General features: G+C 37.8%; 1 protein-coding gene across 3 annotated transcripts in view; it reads left to right on the forward strand.

The window, feature by feature from the left end:
* The window catches only part of Cdc23 (cell division cycle protein 23), a 291,636-nt gene extending 266,828 nt beyond the window's left edge, over positions 1–24,808 (forward strand). For 2 of the 3 annotated variants that reach the window (XM_067151428.2, XM_068228636.1), the window contains exon 2: positions 18,232–24,808. In XM_067151428.2, the coding sequence (XP_067007529.2) occupies positions 18,313–20,142 (1,830 nt within the window). In that variant the 5' untranslated portion in view covers positions 18,232–18,312 and the 3' untranslated portion in view covers positions 20,143–24,808. The remainder of the gene's footprint in view (positions 1–18,231) is intronic. The other variant, XM_067151429.2, reaches the window with a different exon arrangement.

The raw sequence follows: 24,808 nt of genomic DNA on the forward strand, positions 1-24,808 counted from the left end.
GGGATGGCAGCTTGCTTTACTAGTTGAACACATCAGTTCATATACAATGACTCATCCGAATTCTCTTCAGCCTAGCGTACAGCTTTCTAGGCAGATTGAATCTAGGATCCTTCATGGTAATGAGGCTGAGTAGCTCAGGCGGTAGAGCGCTGGCTTTCTGGCTCCCCCTCTCCTCTAGGGACACTATGTCCTTGACGTCGATGTGGGGGAGGGGGGCTTGTGCACTCGTTGATCCCGAGGCCTGTGCAAGATTCAGGGTTATCTTTGCTGCATTGGCTTAGAAGTAGGGCCAAACTAACAAGCTTTCCCTCAAGTTGCCTGTGAGGCCTTTGTACTCTCTTTCTTCATTCCTTCTTCTACCATTTCCATTCCTCACCTCCTTAAATTTCACTTCTCTGACTCTCTGTCTTGGGTAGTTAGTATGTTTGTTTTTAGAGAAAGAGATTGGGTGTGTGTGGTGTTTATTTTTTCTTTTCATTCTCCCCCACTCACAAATTTTGGGTCATGGCAAGGTGATGTGTGACTACTGGGAGGAGTAGTCGCTAGCGGCCCATCTCCAGATACCGCCCACTCTCTGCAGTATTAAGCCTTATCTTGGCATGCGGGGCTCTGCTGAGGGCTGACCTCATATTTCCCTAGCAGCTCGCAGCGCCAAAAACTGAACCAAGCAATTTTAATTCTTCTTCTAAGGGTGCCACCCTTCAAACTTCATCTTTCAGAAGTGGTGTAAAGAAACATAAAAGTTTCAACAGAGTTTACTTGAACAACAAAGAAGTATCTAAAGATCATCTGCTTTGATTTTTGGTTGCAACCAGGGCTGATGGACAGAGCTTTCTTCCAGAAATCCCCTTCTTGATCAGTAATACTGTGGAATGTCTTGTTGGTGAAATATATTAAATGCAGAAATTGTGGGATGATTCGTACTTTTAAGACTGCAACACTTGAGCAGAGTAGGAAGCTCTTTGAAGCCACAATGTTCGAACCAGTGCCTGCTAAGATTGAAAAGCACATTTTCCTTAACTCCTGTGAAGAAGTTAATTTTCATAGAGACGTGATCAAAGCCTCGGATGACAAACTTATCCAGAGTCTTGCTCGTTGAGGTATTTCTGACATTAAGCATCACAGGGTGGATCTGTGATGATCGCTATGTCACGGGAGCTTTTGTCTCAACTTTTGATTCAAAGACGCTGCCCGAATGTATTAAGGTAACCTTGTACTGCCTAAACGTTCATCCGTACTTTCCTTCTCCTGTGAGGTGCTACAACTGCCAGCGGTTTGGCCACACCTCACCGTGCTGTCAGGGATCAGCAACATGTGGGGCATATGAAAAACAGCGGCATGCCGATGTGGAATGCACACCCCCACCCGTGTGCTTTAACTGCACTGGTGAGCATGCCCCTCACTCCAATGACTGCCCTATATGTAAGGAGGAGAAAGAGATACAGCAGATTAAGACTCTGGATAAACTTTCTTATCCAAAGCCATGGAGGAAGTTCAAATCCATGGTTCCTCTGGAATTCTCTTGTCTCCTTTGAAAAGGCCTATCTTCTTCAAGTTTTGTACCTTCTGCACCACAAGCAAGCCATCCAATAATACCAACAATTTTCCAGAAAATTACTCTCAACTCTACAGAATGGGTTCAGCCATCAGTAAGTACGTTATTACCAAAGCATGTGGGAAGGGCTTACCGTTCCGGATCGATGAGCTCACTACCGAGCAAATTTGCCAGGCTGTGAGCTTGTATTTGGGAGATAATGGCTTTGAACCCCACTGTCGGCAGCCCTGAAGATTTCTTAATTTGTTAAGAAGGAAGCCATACTTTCCGGTGTCGACTCAGTTAAATGTAACTTTTTTTTTTCGGTATGCATTGAAAAAGGAGGAGAATGGGAAGCCTCAATATTCCCCTAAAATATCGTAGGAGAATCCTTCTCTAACATGATCGGGAGTTACTGCATCCCAAAAAAGGCCTGGTAAATTATCTGCAACCCTCCTCTAAAGAGTGCGAAAACAGTGGCAAGAGTGAGGAGTCTTGATGACCACTTGCTTGATCACTTTCTGAGGAAACTAGTTCTCCCAGGAAGAAGGCTCACACCCCCCCTGTTGGCAGCCCTGAAGATATGTTGGTGCAACATAAAACAGATTGTAAGAGAAAGAATGCTCACCATTCCAGATCATCGGGCTCACTACCGAGCAAGTTGGCCGTGAGGTTAGGGGTGCACAGCTGTGAGCTTGCATTTGAGAGATAGTGGCTTTGAACCGCATTGTCGACAATCCTGAAGATTGGAATAACAACAATAAGTTAATTTATAATTATTATTCCAATCAAATATCAATACGGATCAAAATGATATTTATCACATGTAATAATAAGCCCTGAAGATTTTGTAATTTCGTAAGAAGGAAGCCATACTTTCCAGTGTTGACTCAATTAAATCTAACTTTAAAACTTTTCAGTCTGTCGATCACTCTCAATTATAAATATTACACTTAACGTACCTGCAAAGAAAACCACTCTTAAACATGTCATTCTTTGTTTAATAGTGTGTATTTTTATTCTTTGTTTAATAATGTGGTTTTTTACAGGTATGTTAGAGTGTAATATTTATATTTAACTAGTGTGTTCGACGGACTGAACAGCTCTTAAATTACATTTACAGCCTTGAGAAGTTATTAAGCGACAGGAACGCAAACTTCACCAAACCCAGCCAAGATCTCCCACGTCCCTCAGCTGTGCGATGTGTGGACGTGTGTTCTACGCAAGAATTGGCCTGTAAGTCACCAGAAGTTTAAACACAAACTGCTGTGAAGTGAAGTGAGCTACTAGCCAGGAAATCTGTAAACTCAGAAACACGTAACTGGCAACGACGACAGCCTTGAAGATGGTTTTCCATGGTTTCCCATTTTCACACCGCTCTCTTCCAACTCCTAACCCTTTCCTATCCCATGGTTGCCACAAGACCTATCTGTGTCAGTGTGACATAAAGCCAATTATTTAAAAAAAAAAAGTGAGCTCACTATCCACAGAGTCCTCAGTCAATGACCAGTCTTTTGAGGATAACTGAACCACTCATCACCGTGATGATGATGACAATGATGGCAGAAATGGCAGGTAGCTGGATGAAAGAAGGACAAGCAGTTGTCCTAATTTTGTTGTGCTACTCATCCACACAGTGGTACTTTTGCCTAGTTGAATTACGTCTATTGATGTCTGTCAATGCGGCCACCATAGCCTGTTTACATGAATCCTGTCTAAGACCAGGACACAACTCTACTATGAGAGGATTCCGTTTTTACTCCAAGGACTGAGTATCTATGGATGGTGGGGAACTGGGGGCATTTGTACCCTAGTCAATTTGAACATCTTCAGTGAGATGCTGATGTATCTGAGCATCTTCAAGCACCACCGGACTGTGCCAGGATCGAACCTGCCAAGTTGGGGTCAGAAAGCCAGCGCCTCAACTGTCTGAGCCACTCACCCCTGCATGGACTGAGTTTGATTCAAGAGTGTGAGAAGTATCATGAAATGGTCATTATTACAGAGATCATCGTGTACTTGCCACCATCACAAGAAGTAATGCACGGCTGCACAGGAAGCGCAGGAAGACGGAGAGCCCCAGAGGAAATTACGGGCCTTCATGTCTCCAAGCAAAAGGCAAGAAGGAGGTAACTGAACAATCAAATTAATTCATGTACGTGAAGATCATAGTCTATTGGAAAGTACACGTTTCACACCATTGTCATTACTGGCAATGGAGTGTGAACTGTAACTGTGTTCTGCTGGGTTAGTAGCAGCACTTCTTCACATTCCACTAGTCATCTGTCCTGGGATTTTAGGGATCTAGATTTTCCACAGCTGTACTCCTGCCATTTCAGGTGATCCAATTAGTTCCCATGATGTTTGCAGGAAACTTTTCCTGGACTTCAATCTATGAAATGGGAAGACATGGCCATGCAATAGATGAACACTTTCTTGTTTTAATCTAGTCCTCTCCGTGTTCGCAGCTACTTCTCTACGGATACAGGGTGGATAAATCCCTACAACAATAGCCACCACAATTGTTGATCTATCAGCAGAGTACAATACTGTCAACCATCAAACCATCAACTTCTTCTAGACAAGATCGATGATCTGAAAAGGGACATAGGGTTAGCCAAGTTCATCGCTGCTCTTCTCCAGAATCATAGGTTTATCGTTGACTTCCAAGGGCAGCGTAGCCGATGGAAGGTGCTGAGAAATGGTCTACCTCAAGAAAGTACTTTGGCTCCAGTCCTTGTCAACATCTATAAAAACCGGGCGAGTTGGCTTTGCGGTTAGAGGCGCGCGGCTGTGAGCTTGCATCCGGGAGATAGTGGGTTCGAATCCCACTGTCCACAGTCCTGAAGATGGTTTTCCGTGATTTCCCTTTTTCACACCGGGCAAATGCTGGGGCTGTACCTTAATTAAGGCCACGGCCGCTTCCTTCCAATTCCCAGGCCTTTCCTATTCCATCGTCACCATAAGACTTATCTGTGTCGGTGCAACGTAAAGCAAATAGCAAAAAAAAAAAAAAAAAAAAAAAAAATCTATAAAATCACCAAACAGTATTTTCAGTTACCAGAAGCTTCTTATATGCCAGTGATCTTGCCCTGGCCACACAGGGCACAGAGTTTGAAACAGTGGAAAGAAATCTACTTTCCTTGAAAGCCTGTCAAGCTATTACTGTACAAATCACCTAACCCTGCAAAGACCAATGTGTCTGCCTTTCACCTGCAAAATAAGAAATCACATTGTAAGCTCAAACTAGCATGGTCAGGTATTGAACTACAGACCCATGGCGCTCTTAAATATCTGGGAGTAATTCTCGTATACCTTCACATTTAAGAAGCACTGCTTGAATTGCAGAATAGAAGTTCCCACTTGAAATAACCTGTTGCATAAATTGGCTGGACCACAGTTGAGATGCCAACCACAAACTATTTGCACATTTACCACCTAGATCTATGAACATACCTGCTAGGGATATTCGTTTTCAGGTATATCGAACCATCTGGGTATCCTGGGAATCAGAGTGGCTAGCTATTTGAACTTCCAATAAGCTGAGAGCAATTAAGAAGACAACTGCCATGTGGTGGTCCTCTTTCCAGCTTTCACAAAGAGAGGCCATAATTTTTTGCAGGCTAAGAAAAGGTCATGGAAGATGAACACACTCTTACTTGCTAAAGAGGGAACTAGGTCACCAACCAGTGTGTTCTTGTTGTGCTGAATTCACCCTGGTCCATATCATCACATTGTGTGCCAACCTCCCTAGCCTAAGACAGAACCTCAACCTTCAGAAGACACTCAAACTCATACTAACCGATGACTAGAATATTGCTAATCTCATCATTTGTTTTATGTGTGAGAGTGGATTAATCAAGAGCATATAAATTTCAAGTGTTTCAAATTTAATAAGAAGGCGCCAAATGACCGAAAAATGTTAGCTGTCGTTGAAAAGTTAGATCATACAGGATCAGTCTTATGTCAATGAAAAATGGACAGCAGAGTACCTAAGAACCATTAGCATAAATGAGAATCAAGTATGACTTTTCCAACAGGTGTTTCAGTTCCAAAGCATGTCCAGTCATGGAATATCGGGCCCTTAACTTCATCGAGGATGCTGCCTCGAATCTGAAGAGAGTGGACCAGATGATCTACAAAGACATCATTACTACCCCATTCATGCAGGATTTGCATGTTCTTTTGTCATGTCAAAAACTTATCCCTCCAACAAAAACGGATGCAGCAAGATGGAGCTACAGCTAACACAACAGAAGCGTCGCGTACCGTTCTGCAACAACAATTTGGAGATCACCTAATTTCTTGTGGAACTCCATTACTGTACTCAGCTTTCAAGACAGATGACCCAGTTACAAATATTCTACAATGGATTAATTTCATATCAATCCTGTATTGACTTTGATTAATAACATAATTTATTCCCTTAAATGGAATACCGGTAGTATATTTCTTCCACAATTCAATACTGAACAAGTTATAATCTGATGAATTACATTTAATAGTACATGTTGTGGCATTGTTTGACTTTCTTCAGCAATGAATGTATTAAGTTTATTTAACCGTGGAACCATACACCTATATTTCGGTATCATAGTACACTGGGGTACTATGTACCCACAAAAGAAATGCAGTTCATTTATTTAAAGTTCACATGAATAAGTGAAATGGAACCTTTTCAATACATGAATACCAATCTGAGAGCTCTTTAGCATAACTTGTTCTTTCTTTTTTCTGCTTCCTTCTTTTCTCTATCTGATCCTGGGATTTACTTTTCTGAAGCATCGGAAGAAAATATATCTTCTACCACATCATCTTCTTCAACAAAATTTACTTCATTAACATTGTCTGGAGCATCTTCAAAATCAGTGATATTCTCACTATATAATTCTAGTAAAATCTGATCACCGCATTCAATACGTACATTTTGAACACTTTCAACTGGATGAAACCAAGTGTTGTGTCCAGGTCCAGGATGGAAGGTCAGGTTGGTTTGAAACGAAGAGTGGAGTCCAGCATGGAAGTTGTCTTTTACCACTTCTCTTCATAATCATAATGGGTGAAGTTTTAAAAGTGGTTAAGAGAAAGGATCCAACAACTAATGCCCTGGTTTTTGTTGTTGATGTAATGGTATGGGATGAGACAGAAGCGGAAGTACAAACTAGACTAGATCTCTGGCATGAAGCTTTTACAACCTTAGGTCTCAAAATCAGCAAAACGAAGACAGTTGGCTTAGTGATGAGTAGAAACTCTCCAACTGTTCATCTAAGAATTGGAGATGAGGAGATAGATATTTTAGACAACTTCCAGTATTTAGGTAGGGTTCTGTCATCAGACAATACCATACATCAAGAGATTAGTAACAGATGTCAAATACTTTGGGATGAAACAGTTCCGCTAGTTTCCAAGATCAGCTTGTACAAAATATATCTAGTACCTATACTGAGGTATGGCCTGGAAGCAGCAACACTTACTGGACCAACAAAGAGTCCTCTTCAGGCAACAGAAATGAAGTTTCTCCGTTCTTGTCTACAAAAAACAAAAATGGATAAAATAAGGAATGTGGATATCCGACAACAGCTTGGATTGGAAAGAAGCTTGCTGGAGACTAGAAGTGAAGAGATTGCAATGGTATGGTCACATGAAAAGAATGAACCCTCACAGGACTCCTCGAATATACTTTGACCACAATGTTCCCGGGAAGAGACCAAGAGGAAGACCTCGTGATGTCTGGGAAAAACAGATAATGAAGGACGTTGAAATTAGAGATGTGAACTGATGTCGCATATATGAGCAGAATCTGTGGATGGATAGAACAAACTGAAGGAGGCTCATACACAACCGCACCCGGCTTGCTGGAGCGAAGAAATGATGATGATGTGATGATGATGATGATGATCAACCAGGGTGCAATGATTTAAATTGGAGTGGTCAGTTGATTTTATAATAAAACTCTATCATTTGAATCAGTTGATTTTAAAATAAATATCTATTATAAAAATCAATTGTCTTACTTATTTTCTTCTTATTACATGCTGTCCATTATTCAAATTTATATTAAAATCAGTTTGCTTTCTTATTGTTGTCCTATTACTTGTAACTTATACAGCACTCATTGCGTCTACACTTTATAATAATAATAATAAAGGGGAAAATAGAAATAATATGAAATTAAAACTATATGAAATAAAAATCAAATTTACGACAAGTTCGCGTTGCGACAACTTTGACTTACAGGTCTAACAAACAACAACTACAGAAGGATTGTGGAAACGTGGAAGGAACCCTACTAGGCCATGAGATCGTACCTCATTGTGAGGAAAGGGAGACACACCGCAAACATCCTCAAAAAACAAATATATATTAAAGAAATTAAAGTATAACAAAATAAGAAAAGTCAGCAAGTAATATAAGAAATAAAACTTAAGTACCCTGAAATAATATACATACTGACATACAATAGAATATTACAGCTCTTCAAGCTTTAACACAGAAGTTGAGGCAGGATAACCAGAGGCGAACTCGAAGACATTAAATTTACATTAATTACAATTTACATAGGTTACAAATGTAGAACAAAAGAAGAGTTGCCTCCAACAAGGATGCTATGACTGTCAAAGTACAGTCATTCAGAAAACCCCAAAATTGGTGAATGTGGAAGACTAGAGGAAAACTCCATTACGCTAAAGAAAATTACATTACCACCAAAAGTTACATAAATAAGAAAAGGCCGAAACACAAGAATGAATATAAATTAAACAAAAAGCAATAACATAGTGCTTACCATGAGAGACTGGGGACCCCCAGAAGGTTGGAGTCCCAAGGCGGGACAGACGCAAAGGCGATCGGAATTCAAAGACACGGACAGTTGCCTTCGCTCTCGCGAGAAGCCCGAAACCGGAAATCGAGCGATCACAAGTAGCCAATAACAACACTCCAGATCTCCACATTCATCAATGAAAAATGTTAATGAACTGGCCAATAAGAAACTTTGTTATTTTGGACTATCACAAAACAGTTCTGAAACAATCTTTTCTGCTTAACCAACATATTACCAGATATAAAGAAACGACTGGAAAAGACCACTTACATGTGGCACACCTTGCCTCAAAAGTTATTGCCTTATATGCTAATTACACTGTTATTTACATTATAAAATTTGACACAATAACCAGATTAATTTAGTGGAGATGCAGAATAATTAAATAATCCTAAATATAAAACGCTGTTCTTGACATACAGAAAATAAAATGGTAAGACAAATTTTACTGTATAAAACAATTTTCCAAAAGTTCTTCTTGGTCCTCAGTCGATTTTTCAAGGCAAAACAAATGAACATATTTTACAAAATCAAATAGAACAAAATCAAATAGAACAAAATCAAAATGAAAACAATGACTCTTGTCCTTTCTTGATGTTTTTGAAATAAAATAAAGTGATACACAACATCTTTTAAAATACAATTAAACACAGCTGCTTTTTAATACCGTAACAGTTTATAGGGTGGTGCTTTGGTACTCATACCAAATGTTTGGAATCGTAGAAAAATGGTGTTTTGCAGTTTGAAGTAGCTTGCCAGGGACCTAGCAGCCCATCCCAAGAAGTTTTCTTACTTATACAGAAGAATTAAAAATGAGACAGTGTGCAACATTGCTGATATGAGTAATTATCAAATGTTTCCCTTTTTGTAAAGGACTCTTTAATATTCTTAAATATTCTGTGTGATAATAAGATTGAACTAACGTGGATGTAAATGGAGGTTAAGTGCAAGTAGTGACTAAGTCAGAAGCAATGACACTAGATAGAAAGACCTAATTATAGTATATCTTCGTGCAACTCGGGTAAAATTATTATGCATGGTAATAAGATTGGACGAATAGTGAATGAAAATTGAGGATGTGCAGTATAAGCAGTGCTCACAGTTCAGGATATAAAGCAATAACAATAGATGTAGGTGTAATTATTTACATGTTATCGTCTAACCCGTGCAGAGAAGTTTTAATGATAATAAGATTGAACGAACTGTGAATGAAAGTTGATGTCAAATCAAAATCTCTTTATTTGCAGATGAGGTGTCTACCTCAGTGGCAAATGGTACACTAAAATACATTATTGTCAAGCACTAAATATTAAATTAACAAGAGAAGAAAATTTTCCTATTATACAATATTACACAATTTACGCTGACAATGTTTTCTATTAAACACACAGCTCATCCTTAATAAATTTATATTGTTTACAAAATTCTACTTATAATATCTCCTGTACTACTGACAAATATAGTCAACTGATATACAGTATGTGGAATTATTTCAAATGATACTATACAACTGGTATAAGATTAATAGTTACATTGCATTTATTTATTTATTTACTTTTTTTTTTTTTAAACCCGTTCTGGATCCTAAGTAGCATAACGACCTGCTGCGTCTTAACCAGAGCCCCTTTTGCCACCACTTTTCAGAGTTCCTGAAGGGCCTTCACAGATACCGTAGCAGTCCCAGGGCCCTCGAAGTCCCCACTGTACTTCACCCCTACAGGCAGTCCCCTACTTTGGCTGTCCAAACTCCTTAGACCAGGGGATGGAATTAATTTATTCACACACATTTTTTATTTTATTTACAATAACCTGCACTGGTCGAATGCCCTCTAACACTTCATTTATTTTCTCTGTTGCTGTTTATTCTCTTCTTGAATATCTGTACAGATTTTGGAAAAGGATCAAACACTACCCCTGGTAAACTGTTCCACTCCTTCACACCCTTCCCAATGAATGAAAATTTACCCCAATCGCTTCTGCTAAGATTCCTTCTCATTTTATATTTGTGGTCAGTCCTGCCGATATAATTATTTTCCAACTGAAGCCTCTCACGGATATCTCCCCATGCTTCTTCTCCTGTATAGGCTCTATATAATCCTATAAGTCTAGTTTTCTCCCTTCTCTTACTTAAAGTTTCCCACCCAAGTTCCTTTAACATTTCTGATACACTACTCTTTCTCCTGAAATCCCCTGTTACAAATCTTGCTGCTTTCCTCTGCACACTATCTATTTCTTTTATTAGGTATTCTTGGTGAGGATACCAAACACTGTTTGCATATTCCAATAATGGACGAACCATACTCAAGTAACTTCTTTCTTTTAATTCTTTGTTACATCCTTTAAGTAGCCTCATTATGACATGTAACGATCTGTATACTTTCCCAACAATGTCATCAACATGACCCTTCCAGTGCAAATTACTTTCAAATCTCACACCTAAGTATTTGCACTTGCCATCTTTTGGGATAACTACCTCATCCAAAGTATATTCAAATTCAGTTTTAAAGCTCCTGTTTGTAAAAGTTGTAACAGTTGATTTGCCTCCATTAACCTTCATATTATTTTCTTCAGCCCATTGTTGGATACTTTCAAGGTCCCTTTGTAATTCTGAACAATCCTCAATGTTATTTATTTCCCTATAAACAATTATGTCATCTGCATACAATCTTATTTTTGATGTTATATTGTTCCCTAAATCATTTGCGTATATTAAGAAAAGTAATGGACCGATTATACTACCCTGTGCAATTCCCTTCCAAACTTTCTCTTCCTGAGATACATTATTTCCTACTTTGACTTTCTGAACCCTTGAATTTAGAAATGTTTTTATCCAACGTGTAACCCTTACGTCCAATCCTATTCCCTCCAATTTCTTTAATAATATTCCATGTTCCACTCCATCAAAGGCTTTGGAAAGATCTATGGCTATGCAATCTAACTGACCTCCTGAATCCAACTGATCTGATATGTCCTGCTGAAATCCCACTAGTTGTGCCTCACAAGAAAATTCCTTTCTAAATCCATACTGGCTCCTCATGAACCAATTTTTATCATCACATATCCCTCTGATGTACTACGATATTAACCTCTCCAGTATTTTACAAACTATACTGCTCAGGCTGTAGTTCTCTGGTTTCCTTTTATCACCCTTTCCTTTATAAATTGATATTATTATAGATTCCTTCCATTCCTTTGGTATTACACTATTATTTATGACATAGTCAAAGAGAAATTTTAAATAAGGCACTATGTACCACCCCGTTGTCTTTAATACCTCCCCAGTAATTTGATCACTTCCTGCTGCTTTTCCTTGCTGAAGCAATTGGATTTCTCTGAAAATATCTTCGTTTGTGAATGAGAAGCTTCTTGTTTCCCTCTGTCTCTCTCCCTCTCTATCTTCTGTTTCGGTTTCCAACTCTTGACAATCATCTACTGAATCTCTAAATTCCCTACTAAATAGGTTTGCTTTCTCAGTATCTGTTAAATAGTGTTCACCCCCTTCTCCCACCATTGTAGGAATTTGGATTCCTTTTCCTTTTTGATTCCTGATATATGAATACAGCTTTTTCCATTTCCCTTTGTGATCATTACCCTCTTGAAGTACCGGTATGTCGTTCATATAATTCTCTTTTGCTTCCTTTTTCACTCTATACAGTTCCCTTATTAGCTGTTTACTAGTTTCTCTACTCTCCCTACCCTCTTTGATTTTCCTGTTTACTATTCTACATTTTCTTTTTAATTTTCTTATTTCCCTTGTATAATAAACAGGGTCTGAGATCATTTTACCCTTCTTAACAGGTACAAATCTCTTCTCTCGTTCCCAAATGATTCCTTTAAATTTAGCCCAAAGTGTATCCATGTTACTCCCTTCACTTATCCAACAACTGAATTGTGATTTAAGGTAAGTCCCAAATTCATCAACTTTAGTTTTTCTGTACAATTTCTTGTCTTGTGTAACCCTCTTATTAAGCCTTTTTTGTACAAGTCCTACATCCATTATTACAGCCTTATGGTCTCCTATTCCTTCAATTACCTCAGTTTTATCAACAATTTCCCATGGTTTAACCATGAATACATCTAGTAAGTTATTGAGACGAGTCGGTTCTTGTACTACTTGTGTAAATCCTCCCTCCCAAATGAACTTATTTGCCAGTTTCTTTTCATGGGCTTCACTTGCAACTCCATTCCATTCAACTTCAGATCTCCCCCAATTATTACCATATCATTATTATTGTTTTTACGAGTATAATCTATTATTTTCTCAAAGATTTCCATGTCTCTTTCCTCTCTTCCAGGCCTGTATGTTCCTATAATTCCCACCTCCTTCATATTATCACAAACTAATTTTATCCCTAATATTTCATCCCTTTCATCGGTAAACCATTCATGTGAACAATAAGTTTCCTTCACCAGAATAAACACCCCCCCCTCCCTTTTTATCTCCTCGGTCTCTACGATAGACTGTGTACCCTTCTGGAAATACTTCTCTGTTACCCACCTCTTCTTTCAACCACGATTCCACTCCTATCACCACATCAGTCTCATAAGATTCCATCAATGTACCGAATTTTAATTGTTTATTTACTACACTTTGACAGTTTACCAAGAGCAAACTCAGACCCCCTTCTTCCCTAAAACTTGACTGTTGCAATTGGGTAACTTGAAATTCCTTACTATCCTGAGTTTCTTTTTCTAGTTGACTGAGCTAGCTTGAAGTACAGCTGGCTCTTTCTACTAGTTTTCCTGGTCAGTATTATAAGTCAAGGGAGTTGCCTGTTTTACAGTACATATCTTAAGATCAATAAAATCTAGAACAATATTTGCTATCTTTTGTTTACCTGAATTGTTTAGATGGAGGCCATGTTTTGTATAACAGTATCTCTCAAAACTGCTGCATTCAATAACCTGAGTATTCCGAAAATGTTTACAAATTTTAACAATATCTGTATTGACCTTGTCCAGTTCAATGTTCACACACGAGTCTCTACTCAAATCATGCCTGAGGGGCACGTTCACTACAAAAACGTTAGTGTGGGTCAGCTTCCCTAGTGTAATGTTTAAGTTGTGATCTTACATTCTTGGCGTCGTCGTTCGTCCCACCGATGATAAGCACTGCATCGCCGCTCCCGAATTTCCTAGTTGCTGCTTCTACGTTTTCCACAACACTGCTGATAGAAGCTCCTGGATATATTTCTCCGGTTGCTGCTATATTCTCGTCGTTAATCACTCCCGCAATTCCCCTTCCTTGGCTATCACCAAACACAGCTACCTTCGCTGATTTAGGCCTAACTGGGTCTTGAATCTGAATTCTAGGCCTAAATTTTAAATTCGGCACGGCAACGGCAGCGGACCGCGATGATTTGGTTTCACGCGCGCGATCACTTTCTTCCAGAATTAAATTATTTAGGGCAGAAAACCTATTTCTGATGTTTATTTCCGGAAATTCAGTTGTAGATTTCTTCTTAGCCGGCCATCCACGAACTGCTTGACAGCACGTGCTCGAGTTTGTTACTTGTACCGGTATATCACTCGAAGAATGGTCAGTCCCAAATTCTAGCGATCGCAGTCTTTCTTTTAATTCTTGATTTTCAACTTTAAATGTCTCATTGTCTTTTTTTTTTTGCTAGGGGCTTTACGTCGCACCGACACAGATAGGTCTTATGGCGACGATGGGATAGGAAAGGCCTAGGAGTTGGAAGGAAGCGGCCGTGGCCTTAATTAAGGTACAGCCCCAGCATTTGCCTGGTGTGAAAATGGGAAACCACGGAAAACCATTTTCAGGGCTACCGATAGTGGGATTCGAACCTACTATCTCCCGGATGCAAGCTCACAGCCGCGCGCCTCTACGCGCACGGCCAACTTGCCCGGTTGTCTTTTTTTTTTTTTTTTAGAATGTTTATAATTTCTAATGCACTTTTATATTCCTCATCGACTGTTTTTGATGCTTCGTCAACGCCGTCCCCAACAACAACATTCCGAAAACACTGCTCACAAGTCCAATCAATATTTTCATTAGTTTTTACGTCTCTAGGGCAATTTTTTGCACTTATAATGCCACCATCGATCACATGAATCACACAACATTCCATTTTTCACTAATCTTCGACATTTTCCGCACTTTTCGTCACATTTTACGGTTAATTTACTCGGAGAATAAAACACTATGTCGTCATTACTGGACGCCATTTTGAAAAAAAACAGTAAATACCAGTTTTGCACTGGTTGACAAGTACGAGACATAAACTTGAAATTTAAAGTAAAAGCATATGAAACGTTTAACTTAACACAGGTAACTAAATATTGAACACCAATACAAAGACTGATTACCAGCTTAATTAATAATGCTAAATTACTAAATATTAATTGTTATTACTTTACTTACTTACTTACTTACTTACTTACTTACTTATCCAGCGCTACAGCCCTGTGTGAGCCTTGGCCTCTTCTACGGTAGGTCCCGCCATCTACTTCGATCCTGAGTGGCTGGTCTCCATGGACAGATGTTCATTGCCCTCAGGTCGGCTTCAACTTCATTGCTCCATCTATTACAGGGCCTTCCTTGTCACCGTCTTTTATTTATTCGGGATTTAACTATTTTTCTTGGCATTCGATCTTCCTCCATTCTTTCCACATGGCCAAGCCATGAATTCTCTGTGTACCTTGGACGGAAAGAAGAACTAATGCATCTATTATTCAAGAACTGAATATCTCCGAACGTCTCTCTTCTCGTGTCATAAGGAAAATCGTCCAATTCTTCGGACATATTGTAAGAAGGGATAGTGAAAATCTGGAGAAGTGTATCATGAAAGGCAAAGTTGTCGGCAGAAGACTACGAGGAAGGACATCGAACAGATGGATTGATCGAGTTCTGCGTACCACCGGTCTGGCTCTTCAGCAGGCTTTAAGAGAAGCTGAACATCGTCAGAGTTGGCGCCGCTTAATCAAGAGTATTGTGTGAAGTCAAATGGGGTCACGACACTCAGCAATGAGTTACACGACTTATGATGATGACATCAAGAAGCATCCAACATGGTGTGCATTGATGTTAAATTGCTTGTTCTCAAAGTCAGTCTGAATTGCTCGACCTTATGGGGCTCTTATTTTCTTGGTAATGTAGAGAACACAGGATTCTCCCCATTTATTTCATTTTCGTGATCCGTCAGATACCAAATCATACTCCCCCTCAGACGTACAAATTATAAATTATGGGATTGGAAGATAAATTGACATTAGTTGGAATATTATTTAATTTTGTAGGGGCCCATAGTCCGAAATAAACTGGAGGATTAAAACTGATAATTATTTTTTGTCCAAGTAGGCCTAATATTTTAAAGAGAGACTGTACCTGAAAGTATTTCCCATTCTGTCCAGTATACCATATTTCAATTTCCTCAGCTTCATCTTCTATCCCAACTGCTTCGCACACCATTTTTATTATCATACCTACAACTTCAAATTCACTGCCATTGCATTCGTCAACATATTAATCTAATTTGTAACAAATATCCTCTTCACTCAACTGGTTATGTGCAGCCACGTTGCTGCAATGTGTTTACATTCAGTCAGCTGTCTGTTCTGTCTTAGAAAATGTGTACAAAAACACTTTATTTTAGCATTCCATTCATGGCAGTTGTATCTAAGAAGCGTACGAAATTCACTGGTTCCAAAAAGTTCTATGTTTAGCAGACAGATGGCAGAGGAAGTCGGTTTGAAAGTTGAGTACGCTCTACTACGCAGCCCACGGGAAACAATGTGCGACCCCAGTACGCTTTACCATGCAACCTGCAGGAAAGAGTTAAATTTAATGTCAAAAGACAGTGTATAGGATATGCATTTGATAACTCAAAATTCTTTGAAATGTACTTTTGCAGATAACGGTAGAAATTAACAAAATTATCTCTAACACAGTTCTGAAGGGTTTTATTCAAAATGTTTTTTTTAATTTCAGAGTCAGTACAAAAAATCTGTTCTCTGTCCTCTGATGAATGTTTCTATCCAAGCATTGCATTACATTGTAACATTACATGATGCTAAGAAAAGCAATTTCGCCAGGCTGAATAGCTCAGGCTGTTGAGGCGCTGACCTTCTGACCCCAACTTGGCAGGTTTGATTCTGGCTCAATCCGGTGGTATGTGATCCATCTACAGCTGATGTTAGGGATAGCCAATGAATGGGCACATAACAAACTATCTCCAATATTCTGCATCAACAAAATTAAAGAACAACTTCAATTCTGCTCTTCCTTTTGCCAGTACTAATAAATGTTCATAAATTTTTAGGATGATCATTTGAGTATCCACATCTAATCCATCAGACATACGTTTTGTAGCATAATGCAACAAGTGGTTTGACCAATTTGCTTTAAGTGCGTATTATCTTCTTGAAGTAGTTTGATACACAATTATGTTTCCTATAATCACATTAGGATTACAATGTGAAGTTACATGTTCTAGATCTAACCTGTTGTGTCAAGTGAAGACTTGATTAAACTATGGATAGCATTAGCTGTCCATCATCTTGTTCATTGAATTCCAGGAGTCTATTTTTATTGCCGGGAAAAGGGTCAAAGTACCTCATAACCGGTGGAAACATCTTATTTTTGTGGTTGAAGGCATCAACTACAGTGGAGGAAGAGTTGCTTGATTTTGCTGGATCCTACAATATATCGATGAGATCTTGCACACCTGTTTGGTACTAGAACATTTTTCACATTGGCCTCTGCCTTTGTTTGGCTTTTGTTTTTACTAATTTAATTTGATAATTCAAACTTCTGTAGCTGCTGGAGCTGTACCTTAATTAAGGCCCCAACTGCTTCCTTCCCACTCCTAGCTCTTTTCTATCTCATCGTCGCCATAAGACCTATCTGTGTCAGTTAAGTCCTTTGTTGCCGAAAACCTTCAAATGTGTTAGTGCAATGTTAAAAAATATATATTTAAGTCCTTGCTATTCCTGAAAAATTGATGTAAATTTGAAGACGTCTTCACATCTCTCAACTTTTTTTTATGTCCTTCTGTGGAAGAAAGTTGTGTACAGTCAGTTTCACCTCATGGACAGTGCTGAACTCACATTTACAAAGTATGCAATAAGCCGTGTACATTTTGGTTAGAACGCATCAGTACTGTTCTTCCCATTCTCAAATAAGTGCACAAGTATTTTCTTATTCAGAGGAGTTTTTGCATTGTTTCATTCATTTTCACTGTCACTGCTCTTGATAGATTCAATTTCATACAAGAAATCATGAGGATGAACTGAGTACACGTCACACACAGCTTTGACAATAAGGAAGAAGAATGCAAAATACCACAGTCCAGAAAGGAATATTCCACTATCAACTAGTGTAGCCTAGACTTTGTCAGTTGTAGGTTGTTTTCGTATATTTATCTGTAAGTTTAAACTGTCGATACTCAATAATGAGAGACTATCAGAATATGTTTGGCAGGAATAATAATATGTAATATCAATTTTGTAATATTGATTCTAATCTTGTAATACGGGAGTCAGGAGGATCTAAATAAAATTATCTAAAATGCGGCAGAGTTGGTCATCCTAGTCTGCCACAATGCAAAGAAAGTCATAACAAGAGAAATTAACACTACCAAGTGGCATAAAAATGAACTATTATAGTAGCCTATAACTCTGAAACCTTGTCCATTATTTATGTTTTTACTGCCGTAATTTTACCTCTTATAGTTTGAATTTTTTAAGGGTTTTTTAGCTCTTGCTTATGACCTGAGAGAAATATCCATGCAGAGTGGGTGAGTGAGCGAGCGAATGAATGAGTGGGGGAGTGGTATTTCTCATTTATCTGTTATGTTATGTCATCATTTGTACTCGTGTAAATGAAATTATACCACTGGAAATTTGTTTTTCATTTCAGGTTACAACACTGGTTTCAGGTGAAAGGTCTGATGGATATCCCATACTCAAGCAAATTTCCAATGATACAACTGGCAGGGTTATGAGTGTGAAGTCTCAAGGTGAGTCTCCAGTGAGTGAAATCAAAGCCCAAGCAGCAAAGGTGGATTTGGAAAGCTCTGAAAAGGATATAGATAGTTGCCACTTTGGAAACAAAGGAAGCAAATCTAAATCAAGGAAGAAGATGTGGAGAAAAGTAGATCTCAGGTCTTTATTTCCAGACAAGCCTCTGTCACTTGAAGTAATCTTTGGAGCTGAGATTGCTGTTGAGTGTGAAAAAAAGCAACCAGTCCGTCTGTCTTATGCAGCTGTTGCCCAGAAGAACACTGGAACAGTCTGGAAGCCTTCTAGGTACCAAACAAAGGACAGAGAGATTGCTTCTCGAAGTGAGGAGCATTGTTCTCTGCCTAAGAACAGTTTCCTGATTGATGATCTCTGTTTGTTTCCCAAGATTAGTTACCAACCTGAAGATAGCCGCTTCCTTCTTCCTAAAAACAGTTACCAGACTGAAGATCACTGGCTATTCCCTGGAAAAATATACAAGAGAGAGGATCACTGCTCACTTCCCACAAGCAATACTCTGCCCGAAGATCATTATCTGATGCCCAAGAAAAGTTACAAGGTTGAAGATTGTTGCACGCTCTCCAAGAATAGCTGCCTGACTGTCAATCACAGCTTGCTTTCTAAGAGCATTTGCCAGTCTGAAAATACCTGCTTGCTTTCCAAGAAACATGCAAAGTCTGGAGATAACCGTTTAGTTCCCAAGAAACATTCAAAGACTGGAGAAAACTTCTTGGTTCCCAAGAAACCTGCAAAGACTGAAGATAACTGCTTGATTTCTAAGGAACATACAAAGACTAGAGATAGCAGCTTTGCTTCCAAGAATAATGCAAAGACTGAAGAAAACTTCTTGCTTCCCAAGAATGATGAAAATGATGATGAAGATGATATCTGCTCACTTTCTGAGGAGTCTCTTGATTGTGTGAAAGACAGCTTACTCTCTAAGAAAACAGAAGGGAGGTACTTCCTTACAAAGAACAAGTATCTTACTGAAGATCCTTCTTTGCATTACAAGAACTGTTATCCAACTGAACACCACCAAGTTCGACCCAAGGACAGTCATCAAAATGACAGTCACTGCTTCCTCTTTGCAGACAGTTGTCAGATTAAAGATTGCTGCTTCCTTCCCGAGGACATTTCTCAGATTAAAAATGCCTACTGCACTCCCAAGAACAATTATGGGGCTACTATAGATCACTGGTTGCTATCTGATAACAACAGTCAGTATGAAGATCTCTCTGTTGTGTCTACAAGTGATGTCTCTAGTGAAGGTCTTGATTTGTTAACATACTACATTTATTGGAGTGAAGATTACTGTTTGATGCTCAAGTATAGCTATGAGATAGAAGATGACCTCCTGATACCTCATAACATGTCTAAGGTTGAGGATGAAACTATAGGTGAGAACACTTTTCGAAGAGATTTACTTCAGGAAAGCATATCAGATATATTTGATCTTCATCATAGCCATTGTTGTAAGGAGCACAATGAAAAGGTTAACATTCCATACACTCTCACAGACATTGTTGAAATCATAAAATCTGATACTAAACTGAACACCACAGAAACGGATGACCTTGCTGAAAATATTGCTATTAATGGTCTAGACCTAGGGATAACTGCCTCTCTTGTAAGCAAATTGTGGGGTTCAGGCAGGAAAAGGATGGCTTATGCCAAGAACTTATGCAGGGATCAAGAAACAGCTAATTATGGGGAAACTGTCAAGGAATGTTATCCTCTCAGGAAAGAGGGACATTGTAGGAAATGGGGCATCACTTGCAATAAGAACGGATGCCTGCACGAGGATCTGTAATTATTTGGAACAAATCTTCCAGGCAAAATATGTATGATAAACTGTTTACTTTGCAAGAGATGTTTTAAATATTTTTGTTTGTAAACAACATTTGATGTATTCATATATTATTTCCTCAGAAAACTCAGCTTCATTCATCATCAAATGAAAAAGTTAAGCAGTTCAGTTGTCGTGAAAATGGCATTGTGGCTATTTCGAAAACTGAGAATGTTGAGTAAGAATACTGCAAGTATCTGAATTTTCAATTCATTTTCGTACAGAAATGTCATGTAATTCACAAAACCACGTTTAATAGATTCTGTCTGGTTGTCAGCATTAACTCGCTAGGTTTAATTTCCTCCCATTATGTCACAGGACTGGTGTGCTGTACTGTACGATGTTACTTTCAGAAACATCATTGAAGTAATGAATTACAGTACTTGGTTGAGTTTTAAAGTACAAGTGATATAACTTTCTAGAATCAGTTGAATAGTTTATGATATAATTCCTTCTCTGGAACTGATTATGAAAATTATTACATTTACCCAAGGCATTTGTTGGTGATGAAAGTTGAAAAATATTCTGAAAGATATTAAATTTTTTTGAAGAAGCTAATGGAACTTGTGATGTCAAAGATTTAGCTCTTTAAATCTATAGATTAAGGGAGGGGGGGGGGGGATATGTGTATGGCTTAAGCAGCATAAATGTTTAGAAGATTATTGGAGGATTAGAGAGAGATTTGGTTTGATTTGAATGACGACGTTGAGGAAGTACTTTGTTGTTATCGTCAAAATTTATAGAATACCTCGGTATGTTTTCCTCTGCATAGTGATTTGATAAAAGTTTTAAAATGTCCTTTGTTCTTTATGTGCTACATTTTTGTTGTTATTCTTGGAAAGACACTTTTTTAGATACCTGTACTGACGAAGGATTTAATTTCTGTTTTAATTTATATCAAACTTTGGAGTTAGGATAACGATAAGCCGAGATGTAAAATGCTAGCTTATGAATAGATTATTCATCATATTAGCATCTGTTAAAAATGTATTTCAATGTTCACTGTGTGACAGAATTTAATACATTTTAATTCATGTTGAAAATCCTACTTGTTTTGAACATCAGTTTTCATAATTTAAGAGAATCTGAATTTGGCACACAGAAGCCACATGAAATACATTTATATATGTTTTTATCTGCAATGGTTGTATTGTTCTGTTGATGTGAAAAGTTATTTTTACATCAAATATTAGTTATGGATCCTCATTGAGAATGCCTATTTCTTTCAGTTTTTCTGTAACAGGTATTGTTTGGAAGCCTTCTTGTAAGAGATATAAGGAATCATTAAAAATCTTTTATTCAAATGCACAGACTCTAAGCTGTTTTATTGTAGTCATTATTATGGTTATGTGAGAGAGAAGCAATTCAAAGGCCTTTTGAGTGAAATTTAAAGAAATTATGTTCTTTCAACATAAAAAGTTATCATGTCTATCATCATCATTATCTGTGAAGACATAATCTGTTTATTCTCAGTTTTCCATCACAATGTTAGAGTTTGCAGTTCATTGATATACAATTATTATAAGACCTTCCTACTTAGATTTATTTTTAATGTTTGGTTTTGATGGTGACACCTAGAAAAAAAGAGATTTTTTTGAAAAAATGAGGGAAGTTAAATTTTGAGTACGGAAGAAGAATGATTTTGAACATTCTACTTGTGAAGTTCATGGCTGATTTATCAGTTATGCAGTACCTGCACCAGAAATCAGTGTATGAAAGCTATTTGTATGTATATTTTTGTAATTACATTTGCTCATGTTGGTTAAATAATATCATTAAATATGTACAGCGTGTTTCGTCATTGTTATTATTAATAAAGTAGAATACTGAAGAATTCCTTTCCCATTTCCTAACTTCTATATAAAGGTTTCAAGCATATTCTTTCAATTGTCAGCTCAAAGGTTTGTTTTCTAAGATAAAACTTACTGTCCCTTGCTTGGGCAGTTCTTTCTACTGCTCTTGAAGTGTGGTCGATGGCCTAGAAGTTATGCCTCTTTAAACAACAAGCAAGCTATTAAAGTGAATGAATGTCTTCCAACAAAGTACTAATCTTATATACTGATAACTGAAAGCTCTCACAGAAATCTTCCTTATATCATTGTGTCAGACTAGAGAAGAAAGAAAAGAAGTAGTACACACATGTATCAGAGAAACAAATATTTTGATCAAAGGATAACATTTATGTGTGCATTAGATTGTACTGTAATTACCTAACAGTATACATGTTGATGTGCACCAATTTTTTTGTGATAGATGAAAAGTTGTAAATGTGAGTCATTTATCCAATCTATTCAGCATATTATTTCAGAATGCATCATCTCGAGAGGAATTAAACTTTGTAATACCTACTGGGTTAGTGTAGTACATTGGAGGCCAAGACTTGCACCCAAGAAGTGCTACAACATCTAGCAAGTCACAGCTATTGCCCACCATTGCAATATTTGGTGAAAGTGTGTAACAGAGATGGATGTATGCTGACTATCATGGCAGGTTAGGTAAACAGAAGGTGTGTTTGGTAAAATTGGACCAATGAAGCAAAATCTGTGTTCCGAGTCTTCATAATTGTAACCATGCACGAGTTAACGATATATAAAGTTTTGAGATAAAATTATTCAAATGAAAAAATCAATGACCAAAACAAAAACTAATGACAAGGATGTGGAAAGTGGGAGGGTCCCTAAGAGGTATGGAAGGAAGGACTTTTGTGGACTGAACCTCAATTAAAGATTAACTTAGTTAACACTTATTTATTATGAAATCAAAAGAATAGAAAAAAGAAAAAGAGAACACTTACATAACGCTAGTCCTAAAATTGGAACATTGTGATGAATATAATCTGCAATACTTGAGAATTTACTTACATAGTCTTCAAACCAAAACATGAACAATGATTTATAGGACATTTTTAGTACTTCCTTACATAGTGCTAGTCTTGATGCTTAAATATAAATTAGTTAGGTTTATAAAATCATGATGCCGAAAGTTAAATTTAAAGAAAACAATTGCAGATTGTTCCACTGCACAGACTGGATCAGTATTTAAAGGAAAGTCACAATCGATCTAGTTAGTCGAAGATAGCAGCAAAGTGTAAAAATTGAAGAAACAACCTTCACTGAGGAAAATACAGATTCCGTTGAATATATTAAAAAGAATTTAACATAATAACGGAGGACAAGCTTAATGGACACGTTAATTTAAAGATTCGAAAACTGTTGGATAAAGCTTGCCTCTTACAAATTATGGTTGTAATACACATATTACTCCATCATTGACATTTCTTTTATAACCTTTAGGTTAATAAAATCAATGGGTAAACTTTTGTGCCTAGTATAAACTGGAAACCAAGTTAATTGAAGTTACATCAGAAAAGTTACAAGTTGCTTACCCGAAGAGAAGCTAGAACTCCCCATGAGCACACATCTCCTAGACAACGTGTCTGCTCTACAGGATCCCAAAAATCAGAATGAAGCCACGCTGCAGTGCGCTTCCAGAAGAGAAACAGGAAACAGCACAGCAGAAAAAACAACTAATGAACACTCAGGAGTTTACCACTTTGTGACTTGTGTTGGGATGGCAAATGGGGAAGCTATCAAGACCCTCAAGTATATTTAATTTAATTTTGGAAGCCTCGAGAAAAGACATTAAGGAAGAATATCTACATCATTAAAATCTTTGTTATGTATATTGTTATCTAAATTTGGAAATGTAAAGAGGAGAGACACTATGAACTAATAATTATGAAGAAGTTTCGGTGTATGAAGAATTTGAAATTTGATTTTGACTAATGTTTGATTGAAGGAGTTTTGTAATATTGAGCAACAGTGCATTTAATATTGGTAACTAACTTTTGTGGCAGGGTGTACTGCCATGTGTAGTTTTTAGCTGATGCAATTTGAATTGCATCAGCAACATTCGAGAACTTACGGGATTAAAATCGAAGTGTATTTTCATTGGTCGGAATAACGACCTTTTCTATTGGTGAATGTGAGAGTCGCGAGTATATTCCCGTGCTCTAATTGGTTATCTCCTGATTGCACGATTTCCGACTTCTGGTGACTTTGCCAGAGCCAAGGTTGTGGTTCGCATCTTTTATTTTTGACCAGCGAAGAGAGCAGACTTCTTTGCGACTTAGCTGCTCAGCGGCTGGACGCTTATAGTGTCCATCCCTTTTTGGGGCTCCAGTCTCCAGGGGTACGCACTATTCATACTTGTGTTTTGGCTTTTATCTTATTTAATGTAACTTTCGTGGTTCAGTAAATTTTCCTTTAGCGTGGTGGAGTTTATTCTCGACACTCACATTTTCTAATTTGGAGGCAATTATATTTCCTTGTCCAGTATTTTGTAACAAAATGTATTTGGGACTTTTCTTTCTTGAATAGCGACATTCTATGTCACATGAAGATTTTTATTTCCTTTGAGTTTGCCTCCGGTCATTCTGTGTCAGTTCTATGTTAAAGTTTTATCTCCTATTGTCCAAAGAGTTTGAAAAGTTTGTGGTTCTTGCTTTACAGGTTCATTTAAATGTCCTTTGATTCAAGTGTTCGTAAATTTCATCTGCTATGCCATTTGTTTGTTTTTGTTTAATTTGATTTTTGTATCTTATATCATCTTGCTCATTAGTAATATATTA

The sequence above is a fragment of the Anabrus simplex genome, chromosome 7 (assembly GCF_040414725.1).
Source record: "Anabrus simplex isolate iqAnaSimp1 chromosome 7, ASM4041472v1, whole genome shotgun sequence".
NCBI classification, from domain to species: Eukaryota; Metazoa; Arthropoda; class Insecta; order Orthoptera; family Tettigoniidae; genus Anabrus; species Anabrus simplex.